This window comes from Erigeron canadensis, chromosome 2 (assembly GCF_010389155.1).
Source record: "Erigeron canadensis isolate Cc75 chromosome 2, C_canadensis_v1, whole genome shotgun sequence".
In the NCBI taxonomy this organism is placed as follows: domain Eukaryota; kingdom Viridiplantae; phylum Streptophyta; class Magnoliopsida; order Asterales; family Asteraceae; genus Erigeron; species Erigeron canadensis.
Genome location: NC_057762.1, coordinates 46,808,630 through 46,827,090, shown reverse-complemented (window position 1 = coordinate 46,827,090; position 18,461 = coordinate 46,808,630). Strand labels below are relative to the sequence as shown.

Sequence of the window (18,461 nt, the reverse complement as noted above, 5' to 3'; positions counted from 1 at the left end):
CATTTATAAATTAGTAGGCTAAGAATCAAATATTTTTGACTTGTTGGATGGGCCAAATAAACCATGAATCAGATTTTTATAGAATTACACTTATAAAGTGTTAGTATTGTTATTGGACTAGGGTGGGCCTTGCCCTTCCTACTACCAATGTGGCTTCGCCATTGGTGATATTTGAAATAAGAAACAACAAATCTAATGAAATTTGAAATTGAAACTTTTATACATGCAGTAATCAGTACCACTCAAATTCAGGTGAACAACCCTACCAACAAATCTAATAACACAGGGTAAGTGACCATGGAGTCAACGCGGGTAACTTTCAGTGCATCATAAAAATGGGTCGAGTACAACAACAATGCTCGTATAATTTCATATCTTGAAATAGTATTTTAACTCTTATATCTTAAAAGCAAAAACGTTATCCAGATTTGAAACAACTTTAGTGGATTTTTCATGTTTTAGTGAAGTTGGAAACATGGCAATACATTTCACGTGTCGCCGACAACACGCCATATCATTACAAATGCTTACTTCACGTCATTAGTATATATATATATATTAAAAAGAAATGTATTTTTTTGCGTGCAAACTATAGTAACAGGCTATTTGTAATATTTGGGCTGTTTTAAACGACTTTGAGAATTTGTGTTTTTTGGGCTACAAGTGTCCATTGGTTATAAAAAAAAAATTTCATACGGCTTGACCATATTATATCATTAATAAGTATATACAAAATTTTCGACTTTTTCATTTTAAAGCAAATGTAAACATTTGTAAAAGGTATTTCACAAATATTTTTTTTGAAAGGCAGCAACGGATAAATGGCTAACATCCCCCACGCGGATGTGTCCACGCCGGTTCGTCTCCTGGCAATGCCCTAAAGGGTTTGCTCCTCATGTGTTAGATGGGTATAGCATTGCTAAGGCCCCCTCACCACATTTGCATGTGGCAGGATTCGAACCTGAAACCCCTAGGAGAAAACCACTTTGAGAAAAACCCCCTGACTACTGGGCTAACACCCCAATGGTGTATTTCACAAATTAAATTAAATAACATGTGAATAGGTACGTTTTTTGTTTTCCTTTCAATTTCTAACTTTTTTTTATTATTATCAACTCCTTTTTTAAATTATTATGTTTTTATTTTCGAGTTTTCTTTTTCTTATTTTTCTTTAAGATCATTTTTAAATAACGTATTTTAAATGACTTCGAGAATTTGTGTTTTTTAGGCCACAAGTGTCCATTGTTCTAAAAAAAAATTTCCATAAGCAAGAGACTTGGTGGCAACAACCAGAATGAAATATTATTTAATCGTGGAAATGCCATGTCAGGCGCACCATCCCCGCCGGGGTCAGATAATCAGTCGTGGTCTCTGCCGTGCTTTCGACGGCTCTGTGGAAGTTGGAATTGATAAGTATACACAAAATTTTCGACTTTTTCATTTTAAAGCAAATGTAAACATTTGTAGAAGGTATTTCACAATTTTTTTTTTTGAAAGACAACAATGGATAAATGGCTAACATCCCCACACGCGGATGCGCCCACGCCGGTTCGTCTCATAGCAATGCCCTAAAGGGTATGCTCCCCATGTGTTAGATGGGTATAGCATTGCTAAGACTCCCTCACCACATTTGCATGTGGCAGGATTCGAACCTGAAACCCCCAGGAGGAAACCACTTTGTGGAAAACCTCCTGACCACTGGGCTAACACCCCAATAGAGTATTTCACAAATTAAATTAAATAACACGTGAATTGGTACGTTTTTTGTTTTCTTTTCAATTTCTAACTTTTTTTATTATTATCAACTCCTTTCTTAAATTATTATGTTTTTGTTTTCGAGTTTTCTTTTTCTTATTTTTCTTTAAGATCATTTTTAAATAACGTAATATGTCCCGAAGCAACACATAACGTAATGTGTCTCGGAGCAACGCCTGGGTGACATTTCTCGTTTAGTCTAATCATGAGTTTTCTACTTAACAACACAAACCACAAGGTGTATCCTATGAAAGGAAATCTTACATTGCTATAGGTAATGGGTTGTGGCATGAGAAACAAATCAATAAACATAAAAAAAAAATCTAACCTGACCCGATAAATGACCTGCTACAACTCGACAGGGAGAAGATGAGTTTTTTTTTTCTTAATAATTGAAGGACACTGGAAAAAAATAAAGGAGTTACGTCATTGAATCTAGAAACTTGCTCAAGGAAGGGCCTAGCTTGCCACGTAGGAAATTTTTTAAATTTTCCTTCTAGAAGCAAGGCTTCTTTATAAATAAAAGAGATTTATTAAACGATGATTTTTTACAAGTAATTAATAAGGAGAGTCAAACTTAACCAAACTACCATCCATAAGTGAATTCCCCAATCAAGGTTCCATTTCCAATATCAAATCCACCCACAATACCATTCTTGACATTTGACTTAAAAAAGTTTAACTCAAAGTTCATAAAGCTTAATTTTAATTTTTTTTTTTTGAAAAGTAACTTTTGTATTCATATATACTCCAGCAAGACACCGGCGGTCTAATATACAACTATTTACAAGAGTATGAAATTACACCAATTACTCCAAGAGATACATTTGTTTTTCGTTCCACTTTTATACCACAAAAAACCGAGTGATCTTATGTTCTGAATAATTCCCACCGTGCTCGTTCTAATGTTCTCAAATTTCCTTTCGTTCCTCACTTTCCAAATGCACCAACAACTAATCATGATCAATCACTTCATAGCTTCCTTTTCCTTTTTATTCTTTCTTGAAGTCGTGTGAAATTCCAATAGGTCTTTGATGTCAAAAATGAAAAAAGGTGCGGTTTTGCACCATCGACTGAGAAAGTGCCAAACACGGGCAGCCGTTTCACATTTGCAAAAGAGGTGTTCCACAGTTTCGTCTTCTTCTTCACAAAGAACACAGACCGTTTCCATAACAAAACAATTGCGAGCTTTCAGCGCAACCATGGTAGGTATTCGATCCATTGATACTCTCCACATAAATACATTATATTTCTTAAGAATCCAGTTGATCCAATCAAAGACATACCTGTTGCTAAAGTCCTTCTCACCCAATAGAATCCAGTGGTTGTTTGGGTTGATTAATCATAAAGCTTAATTAATCAACCCAAACAATCACTGTATAATGGTCAAATGCATAACAAATTATCATCAATAAGTGAACTCAAATAATAGTTTCATTTTCAAAGGGGAATCCACCCTCAATGCCATAATATAAAGCATCAAAACACATATCCATTTAATATTCATTGTGTGTCACATTTTTTTTTCTGCCGACCACAAAGCAATCCACATATTGAAAAAGGTTGCTGGTCTTTGCTGAGCTGGGCTTCATTTCTTTTCTGTTTCTTCCTGGTCGCATAAAAGCAGCACAAAAAATGTATGTAATACTGTAGTATACTGCTTGTCCCTCTCCAGCCACAATAATAATAATGCTAAATGTGAGGAGTAGTTATGTGGGTGTGGAATTGTGAATGTGGGTGCCAGTCAAAACGAAGGATGAAAATGAAAATGCTAGACGCCTTGCTTTCTTGTCTGGATTTTGCCATTGATCAAGAACATAGCCGCTTCACTATACACCATTTTAAGCCGTTATTTCGAACCACATGATGACCTACAAAGTGGGTATGCAAAGCAATAAGTAACCAAATTCACAATAAATGGATCCAAAATCCATACAAGTCAGAGATGTTAGCCAACAAGACTAAGCTTAGATGAGGAACAACCCCATATTCGCCTTCCACTTAAGTTGTATATATAACGTAAGAAAGGAAAGCAAGAGCAAGAGTATATCAAGTAACTAACTTAGGATGGACAAACTTGTAACAAACAAAACCTAAGAAACTAGTGCGTGCTACATGTTTATTAGTGTATCTTGAAGACGCTTGACTACTTCTCTCATGGATGGTCTTCTTGTTGGTTCCCATTCTGTACATCTCAACGCCACCATTAACACCTCTACAACTTGTTTTTTTACAATTGGATCTTCTTCAACTTCTTTTAAAAGCTCCCGATCTACAATCATCTCAACTTGTACCCTCTCACTCCAAGTCGACCCAACCCATGACACAATGTCCATCTCTTCATTCGCCTTATTGTGTCCTCGTCTAGTTATCATCTCTAGCAGCACCACCCCATAACTATATACATCTGATTCCATCCCTTTTGTGCTTCCAAATGCATTCTCTGCAAGTACTATTATTAATTACTAAATCACTAAACAATAAAAAAAACTCGGTCATAAAACAAAATGTAGAATGCGTGTAAGACTAAAAGGACCACTTTACCTGGAGCAATGTATCCTATCGTGCCCATAAATGTAGTTGATGGTTGGGAAGCACTAGAATGATCTTGCAGCAGCTTTGCAATGCCAAAATCTGATATATGAGCTTCCATATCACCATCCAAAAGTATGTTCATCGGTTTTATATCCCGGTGCACAATAATAGGATCACAGTCAAAGTGGAGATATGCCAAACCCTGTGCAGTTCCTAAAGCTATCTTGTACCGACTACTCCAGTTCAAACCTATAGGGGGGTTTCTTTCATACAAGACATCGTGCAGGCTACCATTTTCCATATGCTTGTACAAGATCAAACCATAATCTTTTTTTATCAGCATGTCTTCTATCATCACCAGATTTCTATGCCTCACCTTCCCAACCGTCTCAACTTCTCGTTTCATGCTACTCTGTCCTCCTTTTGTTCCTCCAAAGACAAGTTTCTTTACCGCATACACCCTATCATGACCCAAAAAAGCCTTGTACACCGTTCCATGGGCACCTCTCCCAATAATATACTTATCATTCAAGTTCTCAGTAGCTTCTAGTACTTTTATGAGCAGCGACGAACCACCACACATGTCCGCAAGCATGTCGATATCCTGTTTTTGTTTTCTGTGACAGATAACCACCAGATAAATCACTAACAGCACAACCACCACAAATAGACACATTCCAACGGCTACCATTACGTATTCCTGTTTATTCAGCTGTTTCTGATTGGTTGATCGAACAATGCATGGGTTGACCTTGCTGTTTTTTACACAAATAGAGCCACAGTCAGCACAAAGGCCTGGATTTCCTAAGAAAGAAGAGTATGATATGTTGGGAGATGTCAACAAAAATGTCGGAATTGGACCTTCAAAATGATTATACGAGACATTCAAGTTGACCAGTCCATGGATATCACTAAGTGATGCTAAAGTCCCTGTTAGATTGTTGTCTGAAATATCCAAATACTGGAGCATTAACATTTTCCCTAAATGTGAGGGAACATCACCAATCAGTCTGTTGCGGCCGAGATTCAACCTATTCAAACTACGGAGTTCTACTATAGATGATGGGATACTTCCATCCAATGAATTCCCACCTAGTTGAAGATTAATTAGATCTTTTAGTTGGGATAGGAACTCTGGAATTCCCCCATAGAAGTGATTGTCGCTTAGACATAAAGTTGACAACTGTGACAACCTCCCAAACGTGGGTGGGATGGAGCCATTTAGCATATTATGATTGGCATCAAATTCCAACAACCTGCTACAACTTTGCAGCTGAGATGGCAGAGGGCCGTGTAACTTGTTGTAAGAAATATTGAGAGCTTGAAGCTCCCCAAGGTTTCCCAGCTCCGTGGGTATATTACCAGAGAAGTTATTCATCGAGAGATCGATTTCTGTGATATTTGTAAGCTTTCCAAAGCCATGTGGAACTTGTCCACTGAAACAGTTGCCCCTAAGATTCATGTAGAGCATGTTATGGTTATCCACAAATTCTGGAAGGACTCCCCTGAGGCTATTATGCTGCAGAACTAACCTTGAAAGACTAGAACAGCTTCCAAGGTCAGGAGGTACACAACCTCGCAGGTGATTAAAGCCCAAAAGCAGCCTTTGCAGCTGCTGCCGAAAACAAAGGTTTGGTGGGATTTTCCCAGTGAAGGAGTTATTGGTAAAATCAATTACTGTCAAACTATTATTGATCCCCAAGGCCTGTGGTATAACTCCAGTGAAGCGATTGTTGTACAACGTGATCTCACTTAAATGTTTCATTTCGACAAGCTCGCTGGGTAGTTCCCCAGACAAGTTATTGTTATATATGTTGAGCTTCTTGAGGCCTTTAATCCTCCAAATTCCCATAGGGACCTTTCCTGTCAAACGGTTGTCAAATAATTGAAGTATTTGCAATTGGGTTAGGTTTCCAAGTTCATCTGGGATTTTGCCCTCGAGGAGATTGGCATGGAGTTCCAGATCAACCAAGGATTTGCATTTGCCAAGCTCGGGGGGTAGTTTTCCAGAAAAACTGTTTAGAGAAAGGTGGAGGGTGGTCAACGAAGCGAGTTGTCCAAGAGAAGAAGGAATGGAACCGCTCAAACCACAGCTGACGGCAGCAAGTTGGTTTAAGCTACTACAGTTTCCCAGTTGATGAGGAAGGACACCATGAAAGTGGTTCAAAGACAGATCCAGATAGACCAAGTCTTTACATGATGATGAGTTGACACCACCAAAATCAACGGTACCATGCAAAGTGTTGTTGTGGACATCTAGAGTTGTAAGGCGGTTGAGATGATTTAGGGTGACGGGCAACGTACCGGTGAAACGATTGTTAGCAAGAATGAGTGTCTGCAGACTAGTACAGTTCCCAATGGACGAGGGAATAGAACCCGAGAATCGATTGTTGTTCAACTGCAGATCTACTAGGTTGCGGAGTTTACCTAAACCCGAGGGAATGGAGCCGGTAAGCTGATTAGAACTGAGATAAAGAAACTCCAAGCGAGTGGGGAATGAGGAGGAGTCGGGTATAGGACCGGAAAGAGAGTTGCCGTAAAGACTTAGAGATGTTAGATGACGGCAACCACCGGAGAAGAGGGTGCGTGGTATATCCCCAGAGAGGCGGTTGAGGGAGAAATCAACTTCTTCAAGGTGAGGAGAATTAGTGCTACAAAAGTGAGAAGGGATAGAACCGGTGAGGTTATTGCTGTAAAGAAAAATGCATTTTAAACGGGGCAAAGTGGCGAGTGTCGGAGGGATGGGACCGGAAAGGAAGTTGTAGGAAAGATCCAGATGTTCAAGGAGAGAAGAGTACAGGGGAGGTATGGGACCAGTAAAACTATTGTAACTAAAGTCGATAGAAGAAAGATGTTTAAAGGTAGAAAGGTGAGGGCCCATGTTCAGGTGACCGGAAATCATGAAACCGGACAAGTTAAGAGCCACAACATGATTGGTGATGGGATGACAAGCAACCCCAGCCCATGAACAAGGCGTGGTGTTGGTGGAGTTCCAAGTAGAAGAAAGAATGGGTGATATCCAGTGGTTGCTAGTCATAAGCGATAATAAGTTTAAACCATCATCAGAATTCATTTGCGAATTACTATTATTACTAGCACCACAACAACATAACAAGAATAATAATGAAGAGCAGAACATTAACAACAGACCCCCCATTCTCATTCTCATATACTATACTAAATTATAAAACTATCTTAATATGTTCCATCATATATAAGTGATATATTGGTTCTGTTTAAGGCAAGGCAAGGCAGGGCAGAGCAGAGGAGGTATATATGTATATACCAAGAAAGAAAGAAATGGATGCTGCTAAGTTACCTTACCTCGATCCCTCCTGCTAAGGAAAAATAAGATATAGATAACTAATTCTAGTTGCTGTTGTAGTTGTAGTGCTATTAGTAAAAGTAATAATAGTAATAAGTGTGTGTGTGTGTGTTTTTGTTTTTGAAGCTCTAAAATACCAGTACCAAAATATGAACAGAAAAAGAGTAGCTGATAATGATAGTGAGGGACTGAGGGTGGTGGGGAATGTTTTTATTTTATTATATTATTTGAATATATAATAAAATCCAACGCGGTTTCAGATAGAAAGATGGATATATATATACCCAGCATTCATTAGATATACATTATGAGTATATTGTATGTATAGCTTTTTCCAATAAATGATTGTCTTTGACTTTAAGTATGAATGGACCATATTGCATTCACGCGTTAGTCACTCCATTCCTACTTTCAGTACTTTGTCTACATTTATTTCGGTTAATAAACCTTTTCACTCTTACAATTAACTCAATCTATTTCTAACTTTTACATTTTCTTTTAACAAATAAGACACAAAATCAATTAACAATTAAAGACTCTGAGGAATATGCTCTGGAAGGTGGAATATTCGCACTCTTGTAAAACATGAATAATAACACGTATGCTCACACTCTGAAGTAAAATGTCTGAAACCACAGGAAATCAAGATTTAATCCCAGCTTTCCAAGTCAAAATCTCATCCATCATTTCCTCCTAAAAAGGCCCCTAACTGGCCACTTGATCTAAAACCAAATGGTTTTATAAACAACATGTATTTTCTTTAATTTCTTGTAGTTGCAAGTTTATGAAATTTTATCTTGAATTTCATTAAGTCTTTATACTATCTCAGACCCAAAATTAAACTTTAAAAACAAACTTACATATTTTTAAATTTAATCATAAAAATCATATAAAAAAAAGTCCTAAAAACTAAAAAAAGTTATTTTTAATCAACGCGGCCAACTTAAAAAGTCGTTGGATGACATCGTAAGAAGTATTTACTCGTATCGCACTTATATGATGTACGGATTGATTATGTATATTTCTTTGTCATGAACTTTATATTATTGTATCCATTAACTTTTCTTTTAATTTTAATCAATTAAATCAAGTGATAAGTTAGCATACTATTATTGGCTAAAGTAATAATCAATTAAATTATAAAATATGGAAAATAGATAGTAAATCATATGCCATTGGGGTTGATGGCTCATCGATAAGATTTTTGATCATGAGGAAATCTATCTGGGTTTGGGTTATGCTTTCTACATTTATAAGGGTAAATTATTAGGGGGTTTCGAGATTCCTGAATTCAGTCGCATACATATGTGTGGTTTAGGAATAAGTGTAACACGATATTAGCTTCTTGTTTAAAATATAAAAAGTAACAAAAGATTAGTAAGCTATATGGAATTTTAATGTAAATATTATTTGGATTAGTAAATTAGGAATTCTAATTATAACGAATTCATTTGGTGCATTATAGCTTACATTTGGTGCATTCATAAATATTATATGAATGTACTTACACTTGGTCATAGACTCGTAACTTTTGACTCGACTCGAAAAGATGATTTCGTGACTTGAAACGTGAATTAACTCGTAAGAGTCGAGACATTTTTAAATATTACATAATATAGTATAACTATATATATGTGTGACCTCTTTAAAAGCAAAACTGAAGTCCGTTATCTTAATAAATTTGTCAAAATATTACATAATTAATAGTTTGAGACATAAACTTACAACTTATCTCCAAATTCGCAATAAAATGATCAAAATTATATAGATAACACACAACATAATGTATTAAATTAAGTATAATATATAAGATATATAACAATAGTATCAAATTGCAATAATTATAAGTTTACGACTCGTGACTCGGTCCAAGTTCACACAGCGACTCGTAAGAGTCTAGACAAAAACGAGTCACTTAACGAGTCAAGTCGTATTTGATATAAATCAACTCGACTCGTGACTCGTAAGAGTTTAACAACTATACATTTGGTGCATTGTAAAAAGAAACTTTGTAAAACTGTTCAAATAACGTAAAAATGTATACGTGGCAAACTATATGAACTGCCACGTGCAAGTTTTTGTCTGGTGCATGTAAAAATATTACATTATTTGAACAGCTTTACATTCCTAAAATGCACCAAATGTAAGTTACATTCATATAATAAGAAAAGTGTAAAAGTTTCTTACACTTCATAATACTAACCCTATGATAGATTTAGTAACGTTTCCATCATGATAGAATGGTATACATCATGCATGGATAAATTTTTCTTTTCAAAAAAAGGATTACATATATAGAGTTCTCCAAATGAATACATGAATGACCAGCAGACCCAGAGACCTTTTGCAAAAGCTAATCAAATGTATGTAAAGCTCATATGCTCAAATGTCCATCCTTCTCTACATATTAACGCAAGGCATCCCTCATTAAATCCATTTTCTTTATTTTCTTGCACATGTAGATTTGATTTGAAAAAGGGTCTTCAGTTGTATAGAAAAAAAATGGTGTTAATGTAGCTCCTCTTAAGATCCAGGGCACATTATCCAATGTCCCTGAATTAAAAAGATTATATATAGAATTCAGCTTCCTCCCATGCCAGCTTTCCACTGTCGGGACATGCTAGGCCATCCCCTCGGGTTCAATCAGGCCATCAATCTTAAGCCTTAATGTAGTCTTACTGTAACGTATCAAACTCTCCATGATCAGGTAGGTAGACTTGGGATAACATCTCCCATTTTCCTCCCCACCTCAAAATTTATTTCCTATAACCTGGTCTTACCGATACAAAAAGTATATTGGGGCCCATCCACAAATAAACTCTGCTTTCCGACCACTGAACCTTCTACGAGACTTTTTTACGAGAAGAGATCTTGCATTTGTATCTTCTTCAACTTCCATTCACTCAAAGAATAGATCAGTGAAAACAGCAACCATGTGTCGCTTCTATCCCCAAAACAGAATATCCAGACAAGCTGGTAGAAAAGACGGTTCACACACAATATCATCGGACGTTTTCTTCTTTTTTTTATGACAATTACACTTCCCACAAACTACTAAGGGCGCGTTTGGTCCACGGAATGTTTTGCAAGGAATAAAATTTGTCAAAAGAATTGGAATTTGAGGTAACGTAATTTGTCTTTTGGAAATTCATCCAAGACCCTCAAGGAATGAAGATTTCATCAAATGAAGGAATGCAATTCCTTCATTTTTTGATAACCAAACATACTAAGGGATGTATTTCACTTCCAATTCCATCAGATTCCATTAGAATATGTGAACCGAACACGACGTAAAAAAGTATAACTTTCAGGCCAATGATCAAGTGAAGCATAACCTAAATGGGGCTTTGAATGATATTTGACTGGCTCCACTATCTGACTCTATGAAAGATGTTTCTGCTAGAAACGACAACTAACCACTCAAAAAAAAAAAAAAAAAACCCTACCAAAGCTAAATGTTTGATGTACTGGCAGGAGTGAAGTACAACCCATGTTAATTGAGTAGAACTATTTCTGTCAATAAGGAATCCATGGTACATATACATCATCAATGCAAAATGAATATATGATGCTAAAAAGCAACCAGAAGTTTTTTAGCAACCAGAAGTACCATACCCGCTTAGGTATCCTCCATGGCTGTGTTTTGGGACTTTGAATCATTGAAACGGATTTACGTCTTCAACTCATGTTAATGACAAGTAATATTGACTAAATCAAAACATCTATTTTGTACACTTACGTCATCTAGTCAACGTTAACCTAACCGCATAACATGTACAACATATGTTTGAATTATGACATTTAAAAAAGTTATTACCTGAAATGAAAGCTGTCAAACCTTTGATCCTGTCCAAAAGAGGTTGAAATTTACCCCTCAGCAGAATAGATTCCGGATAACCTCCCTGGTACATGCTTTGATCCCTGAATGTTAGATTGTCACTGTCAGCTCCATAATTAGCTCAAGAGACAAAATTATGGCCATGCTAATGGAAACTAGTTTTTATAATTTAGATCATTTTAACATTTCATGTAGTGTAAACCCATGCTATGAGATGCTTAACATTTCATGTAGTGTAAACCCATGCTATGAGATGCTTATGTTCCAATGAAATGAAATGTGTCCCTCCATCACATATCTTCCTATACCATCTCTTTACAGACTATGGAAGAGTGAAAATATTTATAGAAACTTAGAAATGAAAGTGAACCTAGTAAACAATGTAAGCAAAATCATAAAGAGAGAATGCTAGAACACAAAATCAGATAAAGTTTCAAACTGATGCAACAACATTAACATATCCACTCGAAAATAAGTAAACACAGCATACTGATATGATGCTTAAAATGCATGTCTTGGATACACTATAACATAGATGAACTATATGCTCACAAGAACTCTCCGCAATTACATGCAAGTGATACTAATGCATTGCTCATGACTTCATGATATAATGGATGCATGCCCAGCAACAATATGCATCCTATGAGTAGTATGTTCTTTTATGACATAGCTTAGAGAACAGAGTACATTCCCTTCCAGCTACTGGTAGCTGATAGCTGACATTGATCCATTTGATCCTGGGTAGCCAGCATCCTTCCTTCTTCCAAACGGGTTCTTCGAATATGTTTTCTGATGTTAAGGAAAATGCAGTCTAAAGAAGGCAGAGCTCGATGATATATACATGAAATCAAGCAAACTTTCAATAAACATGTATCAAAATACTCGATTAATTTTGAAGCCCAAATGTATGCATATTTAACCAAAAATTGACAACATTAAATATATCATTACCAACTTAGAACTCAAAGGGTAAACAAATAACTAATATGACAGCAGATCAACATGCTTGCTTCAAATCTCTTTCTTTTCTTTAGTCTAAAGAAAAACTCACACGCCCTCCACCCTTGTCCCAGTTTAGACTTGAATTCCCTTGGTTTGGGATTATATACAGCTTAGATGCTGCTAAAAGAGAGGACTGCTGGTGATTGCAACAAAGATTTGAAACAAAAGCTCATACCTCATTTTACGCTTACAAAAGGACGGAAAAGGTAACAAACTGCGTCAAATATACAATAGGAAATCAACATGCCACCACTAATGCTATCGCCTCCAAATATTTACCATTTTTGACAGAAACTGAGAAACACTGCGGCCCTATGCAAGCCAAAAAAAGAGCTAATCATTTAAATAGGCAGAGAAACTAGAAAATGCTCATACAGGGTCTCCCTTTACATCAAGATATATAACCTTAAGCCAAACTCCTATACATATATGTCGAGCTACAGTGGCACGTGTCTTATATGATGCTTTAGTGCTTGGAGTAACAAACCAAAACAACAAATTTAGAAATCCAACAAATGAAGGTCTACAAACATAAAAATGAAAAACAAATAGGCAAACAAACGCAAATAAACAGGAAAAAAAAATTTTTGTACGGATAATAACATTTTCAAGGCAAATGGTGTTTTTAGTATTCTTGGGGGAAAAAATTGTAAAAGTGGTATAATCAGTGTTCACAACATTGGTCTTTGACAACTCAACGAAGGCCAGCATTGCGAATGCCGCTCTTGGGTGATTTGGAGAAGACCGGTCTTGACAACACCGGCTTTACTAGTTTTGCAAAAAAATTTGGACAAAATACTAGAAACACCATACAGGTTGAAAATATTACTATTCGTACAAATTTTTCCAAGAAAAGAGACCAAAATGTATAAGGATATTGTATTCTCATGCCAATGGAACCAGAACTAGGGATAACAGCGCCTTGCAAGCTATGGTGCACGTTTGTTGCACTGTTCACATCCTGTAAAAATGAACATGGCGCAATAATAACAAGAAAAATAGAATTGTCATGAAGGGGGTAACGAACAACAACTTTTAATATACATCTATATCAATATATGTATACAAAACAAAGCAAAAAAGAATCTTACTTCGAATTCAATAAAGCAAACAGTGTGTCTTTCCTGGCGCAAAACCTTCATCTGCTTAAAACCAGGTTGTCTGCACAAGCAGAAATGTTTGGAGAAGTAAAGCCAGTCAACCAAGCATCAACAACCAGACAAAAGGAGAGAATGCAAGGTCTTAGATTAACTTTTAAGAGGGAAGTTTCTTACAAGCTGAAAATTCCTCTTAGCTCTTCTTCGTTTATTTTCTCCCCAAGATTTCCAATAAACAAGGTATTGCAAGGAGGATTATCTTTTGTGTTCTAAAAGTAAAAAGATGAAAACGAGTCAGCAAGTACAAACAAACACAATAATCAAAGAACAGCATTCAACAGCAACAGATTATTACAGGACATATATCATCCCACAGAGGAAAGAAAAAAGTTAATCACTTTGGTCTACTAGTCGTGATTTGCTAAGCATGTTACTCCAATAAAGTAAAAGAGAGTTTCTACCAACATCTAGTTACATTATTATACCATCAAGAATCTAAGAGATTGATTATTTAATAACCAGCAATTACCTGAACTGGCATATAAGTGCTGGGTGCAGGTACAACAGGAGGAGGGGGAAGGGGAGGAGGAGCCATGGGTACTTGAGAAACAGGATAGCCTGCGTAAGGGTCATACGGGGGCGGGGGCGGGGCCATATACCTAAAAAGCAAAATATATATCTCCAGATTATTGGAGACAAATGCGAAAAATCCGATATGTATGTAAAAATGATAAGGAGGAACAAGTCTAACAAACCCGTGGGGAGCCCAAACAGGTGGGGGATGAAAAGGGGAGAAAGTATAGTCTCCGCCTGTTCGCATACGTTTGCTTTGATCAAAAGAAGAAGCAGAATTTGGATCGGCTACTATTCCTGAGGAGGATCATCAAAAACAACAACCAGAAAGAGATTTTACTTCTGGTAGTACTCGTATATAATAGTAATAAACCAAAAAAATAAAATAAAATAGATAGATAGATAGCCCACCCCGTTTGACAAAGAGATTTTTCTTGGCCATTTCGGTGTGAAGGACAGAGTTGGAATCGGCATCGAAGAGCAAATCCTGGAGAGCGTCTCTGGCGGCAACTGCAAAATGAGGGGAAGAGAAAAGAGCAAAACCCATGGGGAGTTGTTGCTGTTTGAAATTAACCTGCGAGGCTTCATATCCAGGCAACCATCTCAACAAGTTGGCCACTTCTCTTTCTTTTTACGTCTTCCGGTAGTCCTGTTATAAATATCGTCCTCACCACCTCTTCCCCACCCCCGCCCTTGTCCATCATCGGAGACTGTGGTGCCACCACCGCTGGACCTGCCCCACCAGGGGGCCACTGATGAGGATGGTACTGGTGGTGCATTCCATTTCCTGCCATCCCCCCTCTTTTTGTTATTATGTTTAATAAAATCCCAAATCTCAATCGATCAATCAAACCCTAGACACCTCTCTCTCTCTTTCTCTGTCTCCCCCCAAATTTAATTTAATTAACCCATATATCATCATTTACGGTCCATCTATTTTCTTCATTTACCCCCTCTTACCCCTCTATCATCATTATCTCTTCATTCTTACTCCTTTTTCTTTTTCTCCTTCCTCACCCATTAAGGCCAAAGGTGTAGTGTCAAAACTTGCTTTTTGGCAAGTAAAATGAGCCAATAAGATTGCAACATGTGTATGCACAAAAACTTTCCAAAACTATTAGTTTTCTGGCCACTATTGCTTTAAATGGAACAAAAATGACAGCACTAAAGATTTTGGCAATGTTGCCGCATTATTAAGACTACCAAACTAATCACACAATAATTAACGACAATATTAAAAAACAAATATACATAAACAATAAGCATATAAACATATAAGCAGCAGTTGTATAGCAGCAACAGTATAGTAGCAGCAGAGACCGGAAAAGTAAAAGGGGTTTCTGATCTCGCCGGAATAATAAGGGTACACATCGCTTTCCGGGTTTGATTATGGCAACAGAAGCTAAGAAAAACACAATAATAGCCTGAAAATCAAAAACCCCCAATTAACAATGTTAGCTTTCCGATGAATAGTCACTTGACACTACGCTTAAGAGAAAAAACAGTTAGATAGCACGCTCTCAACGTAAACAATGAGTGGCACCATAGAGCCGATATATATAACCGATGATAGTTGTCGTTTTTTGCCGAAAATGGGGGGAAAGGAAACCAGGGTGCCAAAATGTGCTGATGGAAATAACCGATGGAAACGAATCGTTTACACTCTTCACCCTAATCAAAGATCACCCTAACAAAATCTTATATGTCTCGCTAGATCAGATATAAAATTGATTTTGGTACCATAATTTTTGATATTTTTACCATATGGTACATCTTTATAAACATATTTTACAAACCAGTAATGCACGCACGTGGTAAATATATCAATAGTTGTGATACGATTAACACTTCTCTAATCAGCATATTTTACAAACCAGTAATACATAATCATTTCCAAACAATGTGTTATCAAATATAGTAAGACCTTATGATTAATATACTCAATGACATGGATAGTAAACATTAAAGTAAACTAGAGGGGTACCGATGCGATGCAATGCAATACGATATCAATGTCACGACAACGACTGGTGGTGATGGTGACAACGAGTGGAGTGGGCTATTGATGTAAAGATATTTGATGTATAAAAAATAGTTGATATTTTAAAATATAAAGGACTCGTGATGATGATAGAATGGTAATCTTGCATATCTCAAAAATCAAAATGAAGGGTTACAATTCTTATATAGAAATATTGATGATAACATATACATACATTAACATAATCTTACGAATACATATAACCTAAACGATAGACATTCAAACAATGAGTCGTATCATGATATTAGACTCTAATTCGGTGCATTAACTTATCTAAAACCCATTGAATCACAATAGTTCGGTAATGCTAAATAGGCAGCATTGGCCCCAAAATATGTTTATTGTGACGATAAGAATGCAATTGATATATCATTTTTAAATTTCTGATATAAAAATATACGTTATAGTAAAATATGCATGCATCAAATGCATCTTATCTTAATCAGATATTAAAAACAAGATTTGGTGCATTTAATTCTAAAGACGCAAAAAGGTAATTGTTGAGTTTCTTAGGTCGGTGCTTATAAAGAAGGGGAGTCCTCCAGCTTCTTGCATGTCATATCAGCATCACAGCACTCAAGACTCCCCTCGAGACTCTCCCTACTTATAAATACAGCTTTTTGGAACTTATTCGCCTCATCATCAATTCTTTTATATGAAAGAACTCAACTCGACTCGACCATTTTTTTTTTTTATAAGTTGACTTTATTTGACCAATCCGTACTTAGAAAATTTTTAGACAAAATAAGGTGAAAAACTCAAAATGTTCAAATTCAAAATCTAACAAATTAAAACACCTTAATATGTTATAATAAACATATCCTATAAGTTTCAGACCTTGAAAACATCGGATGAAGCTCGAAAAAATTTTGCTCGAAGACAGAGAAACTGCGGCCGCAAGCACGGTCGACCGTGCCTTGCGTTCGTGCTCTCAGAAACTGAACACCAAGAGGAAATACTGCAGACGCTGAGCACGGTCAGCCGTGTCTGCGTCTGTACTCTTACTGCACACACAAAACATCAAATTTGACTATTAACTCAATTTGCAACCTTTTCCAAACTCAAACACAAGTTCCATCACACATCAAATTTGATTTCAAACCTTCACATGACATAATTTACAACATAATTACTACATTCGAAACTTTAACCATTGAAATTTACACTAAAACAACCAAGTGGGTCACTCGCCCGAATTTACCCAAAGTGACGAAATAACCAAGTTGACTCCAAAATGATTTATACTTCAATCCACCATAATAGTCAAGACTTCAAGACTTAAAATACATCATACACAACATTCTCATTCGAAAGACACATGTATCAAGAGCCAAGAGTTTGAGAGGGAATTAACTAGGTTTCTAATCAAAATGTCATTCTTCTATGGATGACCAAATACCTTCAAGTCACTAACACTTCAAGTCAACAACTTCAAATCAACAATACCTAGTTCCTTCTTCCGGAACCACCTATAAAATGGTAAACAACTAAAACGTAAGCGAATGCTTAGTGAATAAACTTGCATACAATTATACATACGAAGGAGCGCAAAAACACAAAAGACTATCGCATGTAGCCAATGATACCGTCATATCATCACTTGCATACTCACTTTTGCGCTAACAAAACATACATGGATCCACATACGCTAAACAATCATCAACATGATTAACTATCGGGATTCTTAGGCCCCGGAGGTTCTTAGGCCTCATAAACACTATGCCCCATATGGGCCTACGCCGAATCAATCACCACACATGGACAAAAAAAACTTCAACATGATGTGGTCAACACCACACATGGACAAAAGGCTTCAACATGATGTGGTCGATTGACCCAACGTATACATAAAGGTATGCAAGAGTACTCACCTCCTCCGCGACTATCAACAATCAACAATGCAACAACAAGTGCAAAGCTTTCAACCTATCAACTCAATACAATATGCATAAGACTTTATTCACAAAACTTAGCTAGCTCACCTAGCCACTAACCATTCACTAGCATTCCTATCCATCCAAACTCATTCTCTTTGAGTTAGCTCAAACTCACTCTCTTTTAACACAACTCTATTTTCAAAATGCTCATTCACAATTATCTATCATTTTACCAAAAGTCTCATTCTATCAACATCATGTGGCCAATTCATCTTTTTGCTCAAAATTACCAAATTCTCATTTTAATCATAGGGTTCACTAACAACTCAATTTAGCCCATTCAATTTTCATTAGTCTTTTCTAAACCCAAAACCCAACCCATTTGTCATTGAGTCACTTTTACATCAACAAAATC

At 36.5% G+C, this 18,461-nt stretch overlaps 2 protein-coding genes across 4 annotated transcripts; both read right to left on the bottom strand.

Annotated features, from left to right (window-relative positions):
• Nucleotides 1–3,192: 3,192 nt before the first annotated feature.
• Nucleotides 3,193–7,809, bottom strand: LOC122589117 (receptor-like protein kinase). 3 transcript variants are annotated; one of them, XM_043761361.1, is made up of 3 exons: nt 4,300–7,809; nt 3,818–4,207; nt 3,193–3,626 (listed from the first exon to the last, which is right to left on the bottom strand). In XM_043761361.1, exons 1-2 carry the CDS (start codon nt 7,457–7,459, stop codon nt 3,867–3,869), a joined length of 3,501 nt encoding a protein of 1,166 aa, XP_043617296.1. In that variant the 5' UTR covers nt 7,460–7,809; the 3' UTR covers nt 3,193–3,626; nt 3,818–3,866. The 3 variants fall into 3 exon arrangements, with proteins under 3 accessions (XP_043617296.1, XP_043617295.1, XP_043617297.1); XM_043761360.1 differs by lacking the exon at nt 3,193–3,626 and having other exon boundaries at nt 3,641–4,207; nt 4,300–7,808; XM_043761362.1 differs by lacking the exon at nt 3,193–3,626 and having other exon boundaries at nt 3,641–4,198; nt 4,300–7,804.
• A 4,070-nt stretch (nt 7,810–11,879) lies between these two features.
• LOC122589119 (cell wall integrity protein scw1) lies at nt 11,880–15,149 on the bottom strand. Its single transcript, XM_043761363.1, is given in 8 exon segments — nt 11,880–12,240; nt 13,337–13,419; nt 13,550–13,619; nt 13,733–13,824; nt 14,085–14,214; nt 14,311–14,425; nt 14,540–14,759; nt 14,761–15,149. Coding segments are annotated over 8 exon segments (957 nt in total). The 5' UTR covers nt 14,923–15,149; the 3' UTR covers nt 11,880–12,155.
• Nucleotides 15,150–18,461: the final 3,312 nt, after the last annotated feature.